This window comes from Lepisosteus oculatus, chromosome 2, assembly GCF_040954835.1.
Source record: "Lepisosteus oculatus isolate fLepOcu1 chromosome 2, fLepOcu1.hap2, whole genome shotgun sequence".
NCBI lineage: Eukaryota > Metazoa > Chordata > Actinopteri > Semionotiformes > Lepisosteidae > Lepisosteus > Lepisosteus oculatus.
The window spans coordinates 32,822,597-32,844,399 of NC_090697.1; the positions used below are offsets into that span (position 1 = coordinate 32,822,597).

At 36.1% G+C, this 21,803-nt stretch overlaps 1 protein-coding gene across 1 annotated transcript in view; it reads right to left on the minus strand.

Moving 5' to 3' along the window:
* The window catches only part of ros1 (c-ros oncogene 1, receptor tyrosine kinase), a 54,057-nt gene that overhangs the window by 19,526 nt on the left and 12,728 nt on the right, over positions 1-21,803 (minus strand). The window contains exons 15-30 of the mRNA XM_015355816.2: positions 20,045-20,256; positions 19,326-19,621; positions 17,884-18,060; positions 16,890-17,104; positions 15,476-15,614; positions 14,852-15,084; positions 13,985-14,161; positions 13,452-13,620; positions 13,132-13,246; positions 11,905-12,104; positions 10,971-11,054; positions 8,735-8,861; positions 7,770-7,932; positions 6,115-6,179; positions 2,641-2,770; positions 2,122-2,219 (exon numbers count right to left, since the gene is read on the minus strand). Coding sequence (XP_015211302.2) covers positions 2,122-2,219; positions 2,641-2,770; positions 6,115-6,179; positions 7,770-7,932; positions 8,735-8,861; positions 10,971-11,054; positions 11,905-12,104; positions 13,132-13,246; positions 13,452-13,620; positions 13,985-14,161; positions 14,852-15,084; positions 15,476-15,614; positions 16,890-17,104; positions 17,884-18,060; positions 19,326-19,621; positions 20,045-20,256 — 2,600 coding nt within the window. The remainder of the gene's footprint in view (positions 1-2,121; positions 2,220-2,640; positions 2,771-6,114; positions 6,180-7,769; positions 7,933-8,734; positions 8,862-10,970; positions 11,055-11,904; positions 12,105-13,131; positions 13,247-13,451; positions 13,621-13,984; positions 14,162-14,851; positions 15,085-15,475; positions 15,615-16,889; positions 17,105-17,883; positions 18,061-19,325; positions 19,622-20,044; positions 20,257-21,803) is intronic.

The following is a 21,803-nucleotide window of genomic DNA, read 5'->3' on the forward strand; positions in this document are numbered from 1 at the left end:
TGTACCCCTCAGGGAGGCAGATATTCTCACAACAATAGAAGAGTACTATGGTGTCTAAAAACAAAATTACACCCTTCATTGTGCACAGATGTGCAGAGAAGCAAAATGTTAAACAAATACTAGGCTTAATCCCTCAAGACAAGAAATGAACGAAAGGTGCCAGAAAATTCTTCCTGAAGTAAAGTTTAAGCCTTTTCCTGGCAAGGGGATTACAGATTCGTTGTTTACAGCAAAATATCTCCTCTCAACAATGAGTTCTCCCAAAGTAACAAAGCTAAGGGATTAAATCCCCTAATCCCCCAGATGGGAGATACCAACATATCTCACACAATGGATCTATGGATCTACAGTGATGCTACTACCACCAAGATGGATTTATCCCACAGACAAATGACAAATACATATTTCAATAGGAAATACTGAGCTCTGTTAACAATATACAGTAAAACTACCTTACGCATGTCTTCATGACCCAATTGAGGTAATTAGGACTATATTTTACACTTTTCTAAGGTCTGTTGATCTTTCAGATGTTGATCAATTAAAGGGTTTTATAAAACCTGCTGGATTCTGGATCTTAAGGATTGGAGTTATGTTCCTGTTCAGTTTATTCAGAGACTCTGCATAACCCTTAGGACTTAAAAGGACAAAAATATCATTATATGTATGAAAATGTATTAAATTATTTAGATCATGGCTTCCATATCCAGGTCTTCATGAATTCAGGGTTGATTTATGTTCTAACTACGAATCTTGACTATTATTGAACCACAAATTTTAACTTATGTTTTATACTTATAATATATATAATATATATAACTTATAATGTTCCCGAAAACCTCAAGTATTGGTAAATACTTGAGTGAATGGCAAATAAGGGGTTAGGGTCAATGGCTCTCTTGTGCCCAGTGTACTGGAGGTCAAGTCTCACACCATTCTCCTCCCACAGAAGCCACAGACAATGCAGAGCACCCGGACCCACAGAATGTGGATTCTAGCACTGCTCCCATGAGCCATGGGACCTGCTGCCTGAGCTCCACAGAGGGCGCCGAAAATGCACCGCATGGACCTGCGAGTGCCCCCCACCTACTGTGAGCTGCTGGACCCTACTGCTGAAGCACGGTTGGCAAAACCAGGCTCCGAACAGCCCGAGAGCGGATGTCTTGCCCTTATCTCTGAGAGCGGACAGCGGATCCGAGGACGCTGGGGGCGTGGGGGGGCTCTGTGGTGATCTGCAAGACCTCTCCCCTTCTGCCCCAGCTTCACCCCTTCCTACCACCCCCTCTCTTTCTCCTTACCCCCGATCAGAGTTCAGAGGATGTCTGTTTTCTATCTGTCTTCCTATCTTTACCTGCTCTGTGATCAACTTGCCTCCCTGGAATAAAAAGCCGGTAAGACGTATTGAGCCTGTCTTTCTAAATGCAACTGCCGCCAAAAAAGGAGCAATTATTGCAATACGTATAGTAGATTTATTCTCACATACAGTAATAGTGTGTTTTGAGCTAAGAAAAACATTCAAGATTTAAAAGACATTCAGCAATAACAGACACCCCTTCTCCCCATTAGTCCAATAAACCGAGGGCTTACTGTGCAGAGTCAAAAGCTAGTGAAGAACTCACATGCTTTTTCAAAAATTATTTTGACAGAACCGCATATCAGCTAGGGTTTACTGGCGGTTAGGAAGGGAAACCTTTACACCTTTCAGAGATTCCACAGAAAAACCTTGCATTTTTAGGAACATGCAGTACAACAATTTAAAAAATCTACTTAATCAGATTATTAGTTCAATGTAACAATGGGGAATCCAGCTGGAAAAATACCAGCACAGACTGAGTGACTAAGAACAGCAAGAGGAAACCCCACTTTAGATTTTTAACAATAATTTAACAGAAACACATTTGTCATTGGGATAGCATGGCAGGTATTCATATGTCTAATAAAATACTGCAAATCACAAAACAATAGTCAGATTTTGCAACATTGACAGAACATTTTAACATAAAACATAAAAAGCTCTTTTAAATGACATTTTGATGCAAACCCAAATATGCACATACAGTATGCATATTAAATTTGTACAGTATTTCAATTCCAAAAAAGAAATGTAATTCTGCCAAATACCTGTGAACAAAGTGCAGTTTCTCTAGGTACATGCAGCCTTTGGAAACATCCAGAGAGATATGAAGCAGATCTGATGCACTCAGTAATGGACACTGACCCTGAAAATTACACATACAGTGGCTTTTTCATGCTCTTGCAAGTCATTCAGAAATTAAATAGAAAATTCAACAAATATTGAATCTAAAGTGTTTTGTCCATGAATTTCAGTCTGTGTGATTCAAAGCATTTTCAGTCTCTACACTCAGCTTGTGCCAACAGTCATGTGTTTGCAGAGGATCAATTCTTTCAATGATTTCTTTCCGCAATGTATTTTTAGAATTTTGCTTAAGAAAATATAAAGAGAGTTCTCTTCCTTCATATAACCTGCTCCTGAAGGAAGCCACTGTTTATACCATAAACAAGACATTTAATCACTTCAGGATAAGAAAAAAAATGGCTTTAGGGTTTTATCATAGCTGGATACTGCTTCAGACAAGCTCTGCTTTTGTGATGTCCTGGGAAAAAAATCTGGATACCTACTGGTTTTGCCCTAGCCTCTCTCAGAAAGGAACGCAAGTCTCCTCCCTCCATGAGTTCCAGTAAGATGTACTGCGGCTCATTCAGCAAACACACTCCCAGCAGCTTCAGGATGTTGGGGTGGTCAAACTGGCTTCACAGACCATTACCAAGAAAAGGAACAAGAGACTTTAAAATATCTTATAACTTACATAGAGAAGAGTGATTTGTGCATCAAATACACAAACATGCTACTAATAAAAGAAAACATCGCAAAAGATATAATGGACTAAATGATTTGTATTTTAAAATGTAAACTATTTAGAGATTTACACTTTCTTTATCTTACTACAATCAATTGCCTGCTTTTTAATAATTTCTCACATTTCTACATTCAACTTATTCTGTCTTTACCATATTAGGTAACTGAACCTTCTCGTATGATTGTTTCCCATTAATGTCTACAGTTCTACAGGTGTCTACTGTAGTATATTGTAAACCTTTAAAAGACATGTACTGCCAAGAGCAGTATTTGAATAACAGAGTAATCCTCATTAAAATTAATTAAACATAATTCAATATACATTAAGCAATTCATAATCAATCTATTATTACCTTGATTAGCTTGAAACTACATGTACTATATTGCTTGCATTTTGAGGATTTATCTTTTATGAACTTCATATAATGCTCTAGTACAGTATAATAGATTACGTTCTTTCCTTAGTCATTACTGTTACATCTTCAAAGAACTCAAATAAATTATATAAGCAAGATGTATATTTTCTAAATCCACACTGATATTTTAGTTTAATTTTAATTATTGTTTCCATAACTTTGCATGTAACTGAGGTATGAGTTACTGGTCTATAATTATTTGGTACAATTTTAATCATGCTTTTTATACACGGGCGCTACATTAGAACCCAATCAATGGATACTACACATTCTCCGAGAGACTGTTGGAAGAGTCTTCAAGGACAAGGAATAACATCTTTTTTGTCCTTATGCACAATTAGTAGAACATTATTAGGGTTTGGATATCTGTTTCACTGCTTCTAGTACTTGTAACAATTCTGTGTAATTTTGTGTTAGTACTGTTGAATATAGAACCTTGTTTTTAATCACCTGGGGTATGTTTTCTGGTTTTTTTCTAGGTTAACGCCTGAGTAAAACTGTAATGGAATACTGTACATCAGACACTTATTTTCCTGTCACCATCTAAAGAGTTCCCATCACTGAGACACTTTACTTCATCCTTTACTGTTCTTATGCTATTGAAATACTGAAAAACCCTTTTATTATTTATTTTAGCATCTCCTCCAATACTCATTTCAATTTTTCTTTTGGCCTTTCCAATATCCTTTTTAACCTTTATGACCTTCCGAGGCCAGGTCAAAAGCAGTAAAAAGCATTTGATAAAGGCACCTTTTAAATGATATAAACTGAAGTATGTGAAAATAATAGGAAATAATTAAAAAATCAGTCTTTTATAATAAAATGTATATAGTGTACAGAGAAAGTGAAGTGATTTGAGTGAAGATGTATGAAAGGGTTCTTCATTGTATAACATGCCTTTAATCATTACTTTTGATCCGCACTAAAAGGTTTACATTAAAAGGAGACAAGGATTCAAAAAGTCTGCAGTTATTCTTAATATTATGCCTCCCATATTACTAAAGTAGGCAAGATCTGAAAAGGGTTTTATTAAAGCAAATAAAAATTTATTTATGATGAAAACCTACAATGCAAAATTCCATTTTTCTGTTCATAAATTTAATTTACAATAGCTCTGTATTGTGTTTCAATTACAATTAATACAAAACAAATGTAAACGATTGGATAGAAAGGAGGAATTCGGGATCACACATTACCCAACCCTTCATTTCGCCAGACCTCCATTTCTACTACATGTCACTGTTTTCTAAACACCAGAAAATTGCTGCTAAACCCACTTGAGTGAAAATGAAAATATTTCTACTTTGTTAAGTGCTTGTTTCATAAACGCCCCTTATGATAAAACCATACAATCTCTAAAGCTGCATTCAATCGGTAAAGCTTTTCACGTTGAATCTTGTAAATAAAAAGAAGTTTTGCTGTTGTTTTCATTTCACTCTGGTACTCTCAAGGAACATATCACCCATGTATAAAAACGAATTAAATCTGTTATTCCAATAAAGAACCCCTTTATTAGTGAAATATTGAAGACATCTGATTATCTATGACGATGCTTTTGCATCATCATAGAAGATGTATACAATAAAATACATCTTCACAAACAGTTACAAAATGAGGAAAAGTTTCAGAGACACGAGATGCTAGAAGTGAAAATGAGGCTTTTTTTATGTTCGCTACGCATTTCAATAGAAAACATATCAGAGCTTGTACTTTTAGTGCATGCACTGTTAAATATGTTACAATTCCCTTCCAGTCTAAAAATAACATTTAAAAGGCTATAAGGTATCCTGGGAAAACACTGCACCAATTTAGTTTTATTTTTAGAATTTAGAATTATAGAAAAAAATTAGAAATTCTTTTAAAACAAAACCATTCTGATAGTATATATGATATTGAAAACTTGAAATCTATGGTGCCATTACACATTATACATGCTTTTTAAGTTTACTATGGCCCCTTTCTTTACTAGCAAGTCTGATGGAAGAATGATTCAAACACACATGACAAAAACTGCCAATGTTTCCAGTGAGTACTAGACAAGCATTTCAGCTCAATGCAGCACATGAGGACACAAATAAGCTAATAATTAATTAAATCCCATAATGGAACACGTATCAAATAGGGAAATAGCTGAGACAACTCAAAGCATTGAATAAAAAATAGTTCAGCTTCTCTTGCCTAACAAAATTGCAACATGTAGATTTATGTTTATCAGTTCCACATCTACTTATTGTTTATTCAGCACATACAGTATGGGATGACTTAATGTGGAATGTAAATGAGCTGCATGATAGTTGCATTTTAGGAAATTGATGCCTGAAAAGGACCAAACATGAAATCTGTCCATTTGTATGCCTCAACCAATTTTGTTTAACACTATCACCTGATTTTTTCTGTATCTGTTGGTTTCCCCATTATGAAACATACTGGAAGTGTGGTGTACATCCCAGTATACTTCAAGGTTCATACTTGTGTGTTGTGCAACAACTACATTTACATGATTCTTTTTTTTACTTACCAAGAGCCCAATGCACATTTTCTTTAATAATAATACACTTCTGCAAAAGCAAATTGGAAAAATGGATGATATGCACCGTTTTCATCTTTTGTTTTCTTTCAAAGAGGCTTTCCCCACTTTTCAAGAAAACCCCGTATTACTCTTCTACCATTTTTCATATGGGAAGTTCAGGAGAATGTGAAGTAAAAACACGCAACCCGCAGAAAAGAGAGCGGTCAGAGGACAGAGTGTTCCCCTCGCTGACCACATCCCCCATCTCCACTGTAAAACCAAGGGTTCGTGGTAATGGACTTGCTCTTTACCTCATCAAATGTGCCTCCTTCAGGAATTCAGCTTTTTCATGGTCTGTAGCTCCTCTCTTCAAGGTCTGCTCAAAACAAGGATACAATATCCATTTAGTGATCCTCAGTCACTGTCAGCACCTCAGTTGAAAGCATGATACGGGCGCAGCAGCTCAGTGGAGTCTCCGCACACCTGAATCCACCGGCTCTTGGTTCAGTTAGCAGGAGGCTAGCCAGGGACCCTTAACAGCGTAACTGACTTGGCATGAGAGTGCAAACCAGCTTTCGAAGAGCATTGTTGTGACATGGGCTTCATTGTGTGCTTTCTGTTCTGCCTATCATCTTTGGTATAAATGAATATTTGAGTGTAGGGTTACATTAGTTTCCAAAGGTATCAAGAGCACTCCCTGCTTGTTAAGGAGTGGTGTTATTTTTTAAACCTTTAGAAATAATGTGGGGGGGGAATGAATACAAACACTTCAACGCCGTATTCAACACGCACATTAACAAATTGCTTCGCCACATCATTAAATGGTTTTCTTGGTTAGTGACATTTTTTTTTCTTATTCAGTAGATGTGCACACACAGCTGTGCTTTTAGAAATGTTGCTGGTGAAGCACTTTGAATGCTGGAATCTTGTACTTCACACACGGAATTTACTGAGTTGGCCTTTATTTTTATTATCATCCCATTTCTATGAAAATCCTTGGCAGAATCTCATTCCAGTTGCGCTTCTTGAAACCTGCATGTAAAGTGAGAGGCATTCAAAATGGACCCAAGAGTATTTGTTTACTGTCCTTATATGTTGATGGTAAAAATAGTATAGCGTATCACATATATTACTTTACATAAAATCACACATTAATCAACTATAATACCCAAGCAAATTTTAAGTACAATTCTTACCTGTGATAAACAAACCTGAAACTGACGAGCAAAATATATTTTTTGAATTTTGTACTATCCTTCTTTAATTAATTGATTGAATTGATTATTTAGTTAATAGGGCTATATTATTAGTTTCCATGTCTTTAGGTCAGTTTTGGCAACCTTATTTTGGACAGGACTGCAGATTAAAACAGGCAAGTGTGACAGGTATCTAGCTTTTCTGGATCATGCTGTCCTCTGATTTCATTTAAAACTGCATATTGCTACTAAAGTTTCATTCTTAAATGAAACAGAAATGACTGACTGAAAGAATAAAAAAGAGAATTATTTTCCAGATATCAAGACTGCAAATTGGGTGAATGCATTTGTATATAAAAGATGGTACTGTACAGTACCTTTGTATCACCTGCATTTTCTTCCATTGAGTAATTTTTTTGACAAATTAAAGAATATGTTTTCCTAACTGCTTCTGCTTTGTATTTTGCAAAGCATTTACCGAACCTAAAACTACCTAGCAAATTACAATGTGCAACTTGACAGAAACAAAACAATCCCTCCGTGCACGCTAAAGTGAGAAATCAACAGCGCCATCTCCTGGAAAAGCAACGAGGAACCGCAAAAGACTTCATAACAAAGGAGCACCTTGAAGAGCAATTTGTCATTTTAGAACAAACTGCCTGTAGCTGACAATTCTGTTACATTAGACCCTGAGGTTTGTCTTAAAAATAGGAGGAAAAACGGAATGGGAAGGAGAATGTACGGCTTCTTTGTGCTTTGGACGAGTTCACCTTTATGGCCACTTGGGTTTCTCCAGTTCCATCCCCCAGGATGTTCACAGCAGTGCCTGAATAGACCTCACCAAAAGCCCCGCTGCCCAGGAAACTCAGCAGTTTAAGCCTCTCCCTTGGAAACACTGGCAGTCTGCTGGTCTCACAAGCATTTGGAAGAGTACTGGACACAGAAAGAAGACATTTTAATTTGAATGGACTGTAAGCAGAGGTGCTTGTCTATCTGTTGCCGTCCGCGGCTTTTTGTGTCTTAGATCTTTCCATACTAGCCTTAAAGAGCACGTTTACATTATGCCATGGTACTATCAAAACTGAATTCATCCGCTTTGCAGCATGACACCTTTTTTTATACAAGTCCTCTCCTGAATGATGACATTTTGTTACTTAAGAGGTGCGGGGGAGACAAAGGCAATGGTGCAGTAGATTGAGCCCCTTATATTTTAAAAGGCCATCAAATGATTTTCAAATGAATGAGCTTTTCCCTCAATCCTTCAAAAATCAATTTTGTTTACTGTCAAGGTTTAAAACACAAAAGTAACTAGAGAACTCATTGAGCTTCACATAGTGTACATGCATCCTTATTGGCTTTGTGCCACCCTGGCACTCAGCCACCTATCAGCTGCTGCCATTAGAGGATAAACAACCCTTTATGGCCATCACCTTCTGCATTGCAACACCTACCTATAAAACACACAGCTACGTTGTATCACCAAAAATTCTGGTTCAACAGATGGAAAAAGTCTGGTGGCATTTCGCAAAGCTTACATCCCAAACCATTTAATCCCTGATATTGTGAGGAGAAATAGTTTTTTCAGCATGTTCTTTATTTTATGATGTGCAGTGAAGCATGTTAGACTACACCACAGTATTCTTTAATACACACAATACAATTTAGCACTCTTAGCCTGCTTTTGTTTATGTGTCCTATTGGTTAGATCACAGTTACAGTACATTGGTTCATTTACCTTATAGCATAGCAGGCATTAGCCAGTCCCACCAGCCCCCGGAGGTTATCAAGTTCTTGATCTGGCTCCAAGTGAATGGTTATGTTGTTAGGACAAGACTTCTTTTGTTTGTGTCTTTTATACACAACTAGAAAAAAACAGAAAAGAAAGTGGGATTTGTATTAAAATGACGTTTTATTTAGTAGTAAAAAATGTAAATGTTCAAAGGGAAATTTGAAGGTTGTAAGAGGGTGGCGACTCCAGATGAGGGGGAGATTCTTGTCTGGACTACATTCCCCAGAATGCTGTCGGGATTGATCAGATGCCCTTAGTCACCTGACCACTTGGCAACAGTTGTACCAGAGGGGGAAGGAAAAAACACAGACTTACAGTACCAAGTGAGTGCATAACTGAGGAACTTGAGAGATTTTAAATTTTGGAACAGTGTTTTGAAGACTCTCAAGAGAAAAGAGTTTTGGAAAACTGGTAAGCAGATTAGATGCCAAGTTTTGTTAGAGATTCAAGAAGTCAATCAAGAGCTGGAAAAAGACAAAGGCTTTGTTCTGCTGTTTGGTTTAATGTTTGCAGCACTGTAAACAGACTACATTTGATTTGTACCACAGAGCTACTGTGTTTTTTTTCTAACCCTGACCCCCATTTAAAATTCCCATTTTAAGACACCCCACACCAGTAGTTTTACAAAGGTGTTCAAAGAGAGTACAACCAGAATCACTATTTGCATGGACAGGTATTGGGGTGTGTCCTCCACCCCCATCTTTATGGAGATCAGACAGGTTCTGAACCTTGGACATGGGTAGTATTACAGTATGTTACTTTGAATACTCACTGGAGCCACCCAGTCCCAATTCCAAGAAAAATATTGTGACATTTCACAGTCACTTGTAATCAACAATTTATTTTCCAGTTAATCTTAAAAAAGGCAAGCATGCATTCACCCTGCATTTTCTCCCAGACCCCTATACAGCTCAGAGTATAAAAGCACAGTATGGCCCATCACATGACACTAGAAATAACAGATCTAGTTCATGTCTGTCATCCTACCATGATCCTAATAGTTATTTGTATATACTGATGTCAAATTGACATGACAGAGAGTTTGAGCAGGGAACTTTGTCAGTGTGTAAGCTGCACAGAAGCAAGTAGAGGTTAATTTCATGTTAAAATGTAGAACAAAATACACTAGGCTCTGGCTTTTGAATCTTTTTATGGTGTCATTCATACTTGAAGGCTTTAGCTGTAATGTGTTCTATTCTTTCCACTCTTCAGTGCTGAATTAGCCTGTACTTGTTCCATAATGAATTAGCCTGTACTTGTTCCATAATAGTGTTTCTGTGAACTCCAATTAAAACACACCATGATAAAAAATGTAAACAAATATAAAACTGGGGGATGTTCACAAAACAGCATTAATAGAACAAGCTCAGAAGACAGAATTTTTGCAACAAAAATATAATATTTTGTATATTTTCTTTCTGTAAATGAGTGTCACCAAATGTGTTTTAATGGTATTTTTCCGTGGTCTTTATCTGACCTCACAAAGTAGACCTTAAGATTTTCATAATCTCACAAGCGAAAGATGTAGTGCCTGAAGATGCATAGTAAATGCAGAAATACATACTGGAAGCACATTAGTTACAAACGCACACAAACTCACAGAACACTCAGGAGTGAGTTGACAGTAGTTTTTACCTGGAGCTGCCCAAGTTTTTGTACACATTCTAAGTACGAGTTAAAAATAGTTCAGTTGGTGAGCTAGTTTTCTAACAAGAACAGAAAGTATAGTCCAAATCTGCATCCCAAACAGTTCTACCTCCTAGCCTGTCTGGTTCTCTATCCCATTTAAGACAAACTAGCCTTCCCTGCTAAATTTAAATCACTTTTTGCATTGTTTTATATATTATCAATGCTCTCAAATGGCCTGTACCATGGGTTGAATATGCATATTGTAAGAAACACTTTTCACATTTATAGTGTTTTTTAAGAGCACATATTGCTGTGGATTATGAAATATATGAATATTTATGAATGATAATAGGTTCAAAATCAAGGAAAGTACAACATACCACAGCAATGAGCTTTAATAAAGATGAACCAGCTGTGATGGTTGCTGTGTTTGACTATATAAGAAGAATCTCTTTATTCTGTTCTGCTTTCTAACATTGATCAGTGTCAATTAACATTTATTTATGCCATAATAAAATATTATACTCAGTGACTGCTCTGCTAAAATACTTACCCAAAGCAATTATCATTACCAGCAATACAAGAACTGCAGTCACTGCTGTCACAGTAATGAACGGATCTACATTGTGAGAATCGCCTGGAATGAAGTGAAAGAAAGGTCAGTGTGTATGTTTAGATGTAGTCATTTGTTCTGTTTACAATGGCACACCACTATACCTCAGTATAGCAGTCACTATACCAGTGACGTACTGTAGATCTGAGTGGCCTCAGATCTTTTTTTATCCCTTGGGAGATCATTATTTTTGCTTGTGATTAACTTTTGATGTAGACACTACATATTGTACGGTGATCAATAATTCTTTGTGCTTATGGGGGATGTTGTAAAATGTACAAGGCGTAATATTCTGAAATCAGTTGTCCCTGCTATAAATACAGTTAACAACAATACACAGCCTGTTGACCTTGGTATCCTGTTCCCTCCCCAGATTAAATGAGCTTCTAGAAGTTGATTAGTATTATTTGCCAGCAGATCACACTTCATACAAGTTTCCCCAAAGGTTTTTAATTGCTATAATTGACAAGGCTGGGCAAGACAGTACTACTTGTGTTGATGCACCAGATTTTATGTAGTAATAATTATAAATTAAATTTACAAAACATTTTTCATATCAAAGACACCCAAAGAGTGTCCTCATCCACCACCGAAGTGCAGCACCAATCTGGGTGTGATGTGGTACAGCCCAATAACACAGAAAACCAGAGAGAAAAATGAGAAATCACTTCACCAATAACATTAAAGGGGAACTTTAAGGTCAGATAGCCAGATTGAGTGGGTCAGAGTAGAATTTAGCCTGGACACCTGGATTTATTCTCCTATTCTTACTGGCACACTCTGGTCATGAAGCAAGTACAGCAAGTACAGTACATACAAAAAAAATAAAATGGGCACATTTCCAGACTTCGAAAGCTGAAATAGTGAAACGTACTGTGCAATTCTATAGCCCCACTGATATCACTGTATTCTCCAAGACCAAGCAAACTGGCAGCTGCTGCACGAAACTGAAAGGACCCCCTGTGGTTTTTAGCTTTCCAGGTGCAAACACTTGAGCTGCAGGAGTCATTGTGAACCAGCCGCCAGGGTCCAGGGTCAGTCTCATTCGCTGCAACACTCTTCTTCTGCACCTGCCTGGAGGCCAGCAGGAAAAATCAATACACATGTTATCATGCATTCTGCAATGCAAGAATATTAATGAGATATAAATACAATGAAGATTAATTTTGATGTAAATTTTAAAGAAGAGATCATTTCTCTAACACCACAAATCTTCTCCAGGGACTGCTCACTCACAAAGACATGTTTGCCATTCTAAACCTACCTTCTGTTTCTCTGATTTACTCTCATCTGTTCTATTATACATCACACTGTGACTACCCCCATTAAAAAGAAAATAGGACGTCCTACTGTAGCTTTAAAATCACTTTCTGGAAATATTAAAATAATGATTGCCTCTAAGCCACTATTTCCTCTTCATTTTTTCTCTGAGATGTCAGGTAACTTTATAAATGCAGGATGTTTTTTTTTTAAAACCTTATTTTCCTTTATTATTTGATTAATGGAAACATCAAATGTTTGTAAATTATTTTATAAGTAAATTGTAGATTTTGAATGGTATGTGTGATCTATTAGTCTATTTAATCCTAAATCCATGTATAAAGGGATTGATGAGATTGATGAGATATAGCACTGTGGTAAGGAGCAAATAAAGTAGTTAAATAATGCATTAATTAATGCCTTATCAAACAGATTTAGCTAAATATAACATGCCCTTTAACTAAAATTTAAAATCAGAGTGACCTAAACTGATAAAGCCAGTTCTACCAGGTGTGGAACTTTGCCAGATTCACTTTAACTTGGCTTAACAAGTTTATCAGTTTCTTGATTAACCAAGACTGAATAAACAAAAGATATCTGGGGCCTCCACCAGCTCCTTTGAGGTCAGACTTTAACTGAAAGTTTCTTCCTTTCCACAACTGTCTTATTTGAGACAGCAAACCCATGGATTGACTGGCCAATCAGGATGGTCAATCTATCAGCTCATGCATGAGCTATTCAATCATCTGGTTTGTACTGTACATCTGACACAAACAAAATAAAAGAGAACACTGTTGCAAATGTTACAAATGTTGACAAATGCATCACTAATTAAGGGGACCTGATCTCCAGTATGTAGTAAGTGATGCTGCAACCATTGTCTTCAGCCTTCTGCCATTCAATTGTCTTTCCTTCTTTCCAGAACCTCGGAACTCCAGGCTTGCCTGGGACTCCAGCTGTTAAAGATCAATGTTTTACAATCCATTACAAACAAAAACCAGAATCAAAGAGAGCAAAGTCTCTTCAATAAGTAAACGCATGATTTAGTCAAATGAGTTGTACTTTGCTTGGAAGGCTTATTTCAGTTTTTATTTCCATGTTCAAAAAGTTTTGGTTTTTTCTTACATACTGTAGCACACTGACAAATCCCTCTCGTCTTACCTGTTGTTGTGAATGCCACTTCTGGTGAAACAGCTGCCTCCTCAGTCTTATAAAGCACTTTAATTCGAACCAAATACTTCCTGTTTGGATGAATGGATAACACGACGCATGTATTCATAGATCCATTCCTGCATTCAGTCTGTGGCTGATACCATATTCCAGTGAGTGGCTGCAAATGTTAAGAATTAGCACAGAACAGTTTATTAGAGTTAAGACGTAGCCCATTTCCTCAGCTCACACATACCTGCAGCTTTTAGAAAACTGATGTTCTTCTTAAACATTATGAAGCATCATAAAAAAAAACAATCATTATTGGAGTCACTTTGGTTTTTTCAGCCTTTTCTTTTTTTTTTAGAACAAAATCCAAAAGGAGTGGTTAGAATAATGCTTTCTCAACAATATTCAATTGAACCAATTTGACTTCTCAACTTGATTTCTCCATTCTTATCTCAAATCATTCCATTGTTGTGTTCAAAACACAGAGGGCATATTGAGGAAATGACCTGATTTTTCATTTCTTGTCTTGTCTTTACCTCAGATAGTTCAAACCAGAAGTGCCTTGTACTATTGTCACTGGGTGCTTTCCACTGTAGTTCTACACTGGTGTTGCCCAGAGTTACAAGTATTGGTGCAGAAGGGGACTGGAAGGTTGTAACACGGAGTGGAGCACTGATGGAAAACCAGTTTTCTTCAGGGTGAAATGACAGTACCTTTATATGAAATACAGTTCAAAGAGATCAAGAAAATAAACAGTCTAATATAAATCAAAAGTCAATAATACAAAACATTACTCTTTTGATTTTGAATCGTACGTTATCCCTCACTTGAGGTTTTTGGTGTGGCTGTGGAGCTCATCTATCTTTAGATCTATCTATTATTAAAGCCATTGTTCTTTATAGGGAAATGAGGAGAAAGACATATCTTTGCAACCTTTCAGACACAATTCATTATTGGTAAAAAGAGAGACTGAATCAAAGACTTAGTCTAAAGGTTTAGGTGGTTATCAGTGGAAAATGAGGTCGTTAAATATTCAAAAGTTGTTATGTAAACTGACACACAGTGGAAACACTATATAAGTTTTTCACTAATTGCACTGAAACACTCATCAATTATCAGAATGCTGCTGATAAGGGCCTGTCCTGGAAGCAGAGGGCACAACATAGGACAGGACAGGATGCCAGTTCGTCGCAGTGCAACAGGAAAGGATGTTAAATGCTACAACTTGCCATTTACTAGTTAGTACAGATACCAATATATTAAGAAGCAGTTTAGTCATTTGTTACTCATTCTTTGAAAGATTAAAGCCAAAATCAAACCACATTTTCTTAACGCAGTATCAAGAAAAATATAAACACAGTATATTGTATATAAGAGCACATCTAAAAAATAACTGAACATACCTCAAATTTATACGATGTACCTCCTCTGAGATGATGAAACATCATTGAAAGGCAGTGCTCAGGAAATTCATTTTTTGTCTGAGGTTCTGAGGGATAACAGTCCAATGCATTTATTAGGGCCTGATACCTGATTTTAGCAGTGGGACCATTTGGCTGCGAAGGTTCAGTCCATGATAAGTTAACAGCTCTGTCAGAGGCCACAGTGAGAGTAATGTTTGTAACTGCCCCAGGTGCTGAGAAATGAAAAATCAGGCTGTCACCATTCTAAACGATTTAAGCGAACAAATAAATTCTACGGCTGTATTGTAACAATAGTGACAAATTCAAGTGGGAACGACACAATAATTCTACAGTATGTGCAAGATAGATATTTATATAGCAAACCAAGAAGAAATAGTTACAGAAAACTAAATCATGAGGATTTGGAGTTGAACTTCTGTTAGTGTTTGAGTTAAGGCTATGGGAAGGGGCTATCTGAAACAGAACTGGGTTTAGAGCTAAAACTTGAATTAGGGTGAACAGTAGGGTTAGGATTTCAGATGAGTTACTGCAGGGTTGGTACAAGGCCTTGTTGTTTGTGATGGACAATAAACGACTACAAGTAATTTGTAACTAACACCTTACTTCCAAAAAAAGTAGAGTTAATGACCTCTTCTCCAAGATGTTCCTCAAAGCCCCCATAGTAATTCTTCACAGCAGTTTGCATTAAATAGGTTGTGAATGCCTGTAATCCTTGGAGATGAAAAATGGGTTCCTGGACATCCTATAATCACAGATTAATCATTAGACCTACAGCAGTGTATTTGCTTTGCAATATTATTATCTGCAACTAAATCTGCTAAACGTTTTCGGAAGCAATTATTTTTCTCTGGATCAGCAATTAGTCAGTGTGCTACAGTAAACTTCTCAAGAAGAATACATAACAAGGAGAACACATGTAGCAAATCAAGACAGAAGAAAACTAATTACAGGAAAAGCCAAGAAGATACCAAGCACCTTCATGTCCACATTGAGTGAATTTAAGTGCTAATATAAAATACTATATGGTCATTAAAAATAATAATTTAACTTTTGTGACTAACTGCTCAATGTTTTAGCATTAATAATGTTTGGCAAATTGATGGATTATATAGATTAACCTTTCTTAACAAATATCTTTTTTTAATGATTGGAACCAAGCCACAGGAAAGATAAAAACTGTCATGAAAGCACAGCTTTCTTTTCACAAAAAGGGCATTTATAAATTTCACAAAATGGGACATTGATTTACTGTAGATGAAACCTTGAAAAAATCCCACTCACATTCATCTTTTCACCTTTGAGAAGATATGATTGTTTTTGGGTTGTTTTGATGCTTCAAAAAAACAAACCCAATCATTTGACCTTGTGCTTTGATTTTTTAACATTTTTTATTTATATGTTTCTTCACAGAGCATCAGGAGTAGTAGCGTTCCATTTTAATCTACATATAAAAGCACATAAAACTTTTTTTATTAAATCAAAATTCATCATAATGTATTTTTCATGTTTCATTATATATATTGAGCTCAGCTCTATAGGTTTTCTGGATTTAAATTAAAATTTTTTATTATTCACATGTCCTTTTACTTGAGTGTTTTAAAACTATACAAAATGCCTATTTAGAAAGCTGAATGATTCTGGAATGTCTTATTATGCAAGGTTTCATTAAAAAAAGATGTCTGTTTATCAAACAGCAAAACAGTCCTTGCAATAAACACAATTAAATGCAAAAACATTGAGGGTTTTCACCCAGTTATTTGGCCATTTTCTTAAAGGGACTACAGTATTTCTGCAGAACCACTACAAGTATTTAATTAAACACTAAAATAATGATTATGCACACTAGCATGCTGGTACAGCAGAACAAAGGTGTCGTTTTTATCATGAGAACAGTTTTTAATCAGCCTTTGGCCATAGACACTGATGTGAAAATCTTGTTGTGGTTGAAATACCCAATATAATCTTCAAAGTCTAAAAATGCAAACATCTGAAAGAAATTAGTGAATTGCAATATTACCACAACAGTACACTGCAGTCCATGTAAGCAGTTGTATCCATTGCTAACGTTCTTCACAACACCATAATATAGTAGGTAGGTAGGTCTGGGCAAGGTTATCCCATTGCACTGAGTGAGAGGACTGTATTGGGGGAATTCAAGCACAAAACTGCTGTTTGAAGCTCGAATTATTCTAGCTTTATCCTTGTTTGGAGCTGGTATCAAGCAGTTTTTCTCTGTAAAACAAAACATCGACTACACTGAATACATACATGATCTCACTTTTTATGTTATGTTAAACAAGTTAGACTGGTAATGTTGTACTAACGCAGAACAAAAGCGTATTAGTCGAGTTGAAGATGTGTTTCACAGTTCTCATTCTGTTTGAGAACTCATTTCGCACAAGTAAAACATCATAAAGAAGCTCTTCTCCATCTTAAAAAAAACCAAGATAAAGCACTTGCAACACGGAACACAGAAAAAAACGATACAGACGTTTGCTACATCCAGGCTACACTAGTGGGCTACTGTATTCACAAAATTCTTCAGCTTGTTCGATTCTTAACTAAAAACCTTAACAATGAATTCTCTTTTGTCAACAAAAACGAAGCCACGTGTTTACTGTATAAGTCCAATATTAGCATTCTTTCATTTTCTCCCACTTCGTTATGATATGGATTTTAAAGTAGTACTTCTTTCTTAATGAACTGCTACGGTTGAAATATTCACACCGAGCAGAGAACTGCACTCCGAAGACAGCAGTTACCTAATAGTTTGGAAAATTTCCGAAATAACCGCTGGCGACAGAACCTTTAGTCACACGGCCGTTAATGTGAAATAACCGTTCGAACACAAGATATAATCATTCACATCTTTACTCTCTTTACTCTCATGATAGCATTTCTAAACCTTCATACGCAGAAAAGGTTTTGAAAGACGCGTATTAATATAGCTGTCAGAGTTTTGAATAGAGTATGAAAGAATGTTCTCATACAGTATCTCACATGTACTGTACCTGGGTAAGGATGCAGATTTGAACTGTAAGCCTTGAGGTGAACAGGGTGTTTCTCAGTGAACAAGGCCCTCTGCTGGCCACTGGATTTTTCCATCAGAAACACTGTCTCATTATTGCCCGCTATGGCAGTCCAGTAAATGAACTGTTCATCAACAATCAAACTCCTGATTTTTTCACCTGTATCAAGGAGGAAACACAATATGACATTATTTTATATAGTTACGGTACATAACGCTAGTGTTTGCAATTCAGCAATATACAATATGTGCCTTTAAGGCCAAGAAGAAAAATAATGTCTAGAAAACCGAGTAGATATCATTTTATGACCTGAGGATAATATATATATATATCGAAAAGTCTACCACAGATATTTGTTTGATAAATGTTTGATTGATACTTAAATATGTTAAAAATAATTAAAATTTCTTGTTCTGAAAACTTTACAATTTATTATATGCAAATGTCGACATGCATGTGTATGTACAGTATGGACTTTCTGGACTTTGTTCTGTAACAAAGTGAGAGCCTAACTACTTGATTAGCCAATGGCACCCTACAGGTTGCTAGCTGCCTGCAAAGTCACATTTGCGAAACAGGCTGATCGAGAATCTTGGAATTTGAGGAATGTCAATGCAGTTGTCTGCATGTTTACTTGCACATTGTCTATTGTTTGTTTGTACATTGTCTTGATGCACGGTTTGCACTTTGTTTTGTTTTTTACACTTGTTTTACAAACGAGAGACTTTCTGTTAGTAAGAATTCCATTGTACCAGTACCGGTTACATATGGCAATAAAGTTCAAGTTCAAGTTCATTTCGTTATTGTTTAGTTAGGCATGTGATAACACAGGTCAGTCAGGACATTTAAAAGTGGATGAAATTGGTTTTCTTTTATCTTGTATTTGTACTTGTATTTGATCTTGGGTCTCAGCTGAAGTTTTAACTTCTATAAATGTGTCCATGTGAAATATTAATATATAGAATATATGTAAATATTGTTTACAATATTCTGAAAAATATTGTTTTTTCTTTTAATTGACATTCTGTCTTCAAATTGAAGAATTCAATTGATCCACATCATCTATGTACATACAGTCTAATTTATATAGAAATAAATATATTAGGAAATATTTGCTATAAAAGTTGGCAACATCTTGATCTTGCACAAAGTTCAATGTTGTTAAGTGTGAGCAATAAAACACTGTAAACTGTTAAAAAAATCATCATATTACAAATTCGTGTCAGGTTTGATCATTTCCACAGTCAAACATTCTAATGGTAAAGGGTGAAAATAGTCTTTTCTGTTGTTTGCAGATCAATGCTGATTTCAGCCTATGATGATAACTGAATTGAGTAATTTATTCTGTTTATGTTCTCATATTTCAGAAAATCTCATATTTGCATTGAAAAAAAAATCTGAAAATCTAGCTATTTTCAACTTACCAGACAGCAAAGGAACTCTAGTTATGTTTTTGCAACAGCATCCTTCTAGGTCTGTAGCCCATATGTCTCCTATTTGAGTGGAGAAATAAATGCGGCCATTTTCTCTGCCTGATGTATCCAAAGCCATCGAATTGCCCAGATTTAACTGGACTGTAGTGCAGTTACAGGGCTCCTCTTCAAGAGACACGTTTTTCATTTCTAATTGATCTCGGACAACACAGTGCACAGTGTTGTTTTGCAGATCTAAGTAGACAATTCTTGTCTCCATATCAGAGCTTTCAACCCAGTAAACACGGCTGTGGAGTAAATATTATGGAGGGAACAAAAACACACACTAGATTCAGAAAGTACATTAGTAAAAAGGTTTCAAAAGTTTTACAATCATTTTGAAGAAATGTCCAAACTCTCAAGCATTCACAATGTTTCTTGGCATCCTGAATGACCTGCTCTTCCAAAAATAGAGAGCACCTTTCTGTCAATTTCACATCATTATCACTCTGTAAGGTGTATATTGATATTTGCTTACAGCAATAAAAAGCAAATGTATTTCATTGATATATATACAGTATACACCATACAGAAAAAACAACACATAGTCCTGCTGCCTCAGAACCACAACATTTTTGTTTGTTCAGGATTAAATCACAATACAGTAATAGGAGCATCAATATCACTTTATGATTTTTATCACTATGTCAGCTCAGGTTCATTCTACATACCTCAGTAATGGGTAGATAGCAAAAGCACCTATTGTAGAGTTTATGTTGTTTTGAGGGATGACAATAACTTCCAATGCTCTGGGTTTCAGGTCTAAATCCACCACATAGAGCTGCATGTCACTCATGGTGAAGTATGAGGCAATCAACAAATGCCTTCCAATCCAATCCACTGCCATGTCCCTAGCCTTGCACAAGCGACTGTCCATCAGGACCTAAGGACAGAAATTTATTGCAAACACTTTAGAGATAAGATAAAAATGATAATCACGTCTGCAGAATCTAGTTTTCACATATAAGATTCTTTACAGTAAGGTAGAAACCACAGGATACTTTTGTTTTCTGGTTAGTTAAATCATAGAATAAAACTAAAATGTTTTTGAAAGCGTGAAACTTGTATGTAAAAGCACCAAAAGATGTGCATTCAAAGTTTAGATATTTGTCATTTTTTTGTATAGAGACCAGATCCATCAGAGAGACTAATTGTGTACAAGCCACCAGGGGGAAATCGATCTTAACAACTAAAAGACAAGATGGCAATAAAGGTTTTGTCGGTTACAAAAGTTAGAAATGAAAAAAATTTGTAGGTCAACATCTTGACAATATAAAATCAACTTCCAAAAATCTGAACCATTGAATTATTTACTATTATATTATAAATTTCTTGTAATAGGTTACTTGACAACTCAAAGACGTATTTCCTAGTCTCTTGTATGGCGGAGCGGTGGCTCTGTGGCTAAGGATCTGCGCCCTTAACCCCAACTGCTCCAGGGGCGCTGTATAAATGGCTGACCCTGCGCTCTGACTCCAAGCTTCTCTCCCTGTCTGTGTGTCTCATGGAGAGCAAGTTGGGGTTTGTGAAAAGACACATTCCTAATACAAGAAACTGTATATGGCCAATAAAGTGATCTTATCTGCTTATATCCTTTCTACACATTTTGAAAAATGTCTTGATGTGGTTAAGTTCTGGAAGTAGGGTTCTCCTTCTTTGTCTACTGTTCTAAACATGGATATTCTTCACTCTTACTTGGAAGTCTAGCTAGATGATACTCCTATGGGCCTCTCACACTCAGAGCATTTTGTCATCATTTAACCCTTTAATATGAGGTTTTCTCCTGCTTGGGTACATGGTGCTACAAAGCAGGATATATGGTAGAAAGTCCTGGAGTGTTTCTCCTGAAAACCCGTTGAACCCTGTACAGCCTACATTTTTGTTTTTGTGTAAAAAGTAAAAATGCTGTTGAATGAAAGGTTGTGGAAAAATCATTACAGATCAGAAAATTGTCAACATGTCGTATATGGATAGCTGTGCATTAAATTGAAAACGAGATGTGTCCAAGAAAAAAGTGTTCAAACTGTATATAATAGGCCCATATTCATCTGGCTCTTAGGAAGATGAAGTCTAGCCAGTGCCCATCTTGATTCTACAGTCTAATGTCATCGCTCACTGAAAAACATACCTTCATTTACATTAAAGACTAGATTCAAAGTTCACAATTTTTTTCTATTGTTGAGTCTTTCAAGTCCAATCAATAACACCGTGTTGAGAAAGGGGGATATTGTGCTTTACTGTGTTTTCTTGGTTTTTTAAAATTATAATAAAAACTTGTTAATTTCAGAATTCCATTGTGATTAGCATAATGCACCCTGTTCAGATGGAATTATATAGACAAACATACATTTAATTTTAATTACTGATTAAGCTAAAAGTCTGCAAGAAAAGTAAACTATAGGTACCTTCCAATTAATCTATTAACTTAGA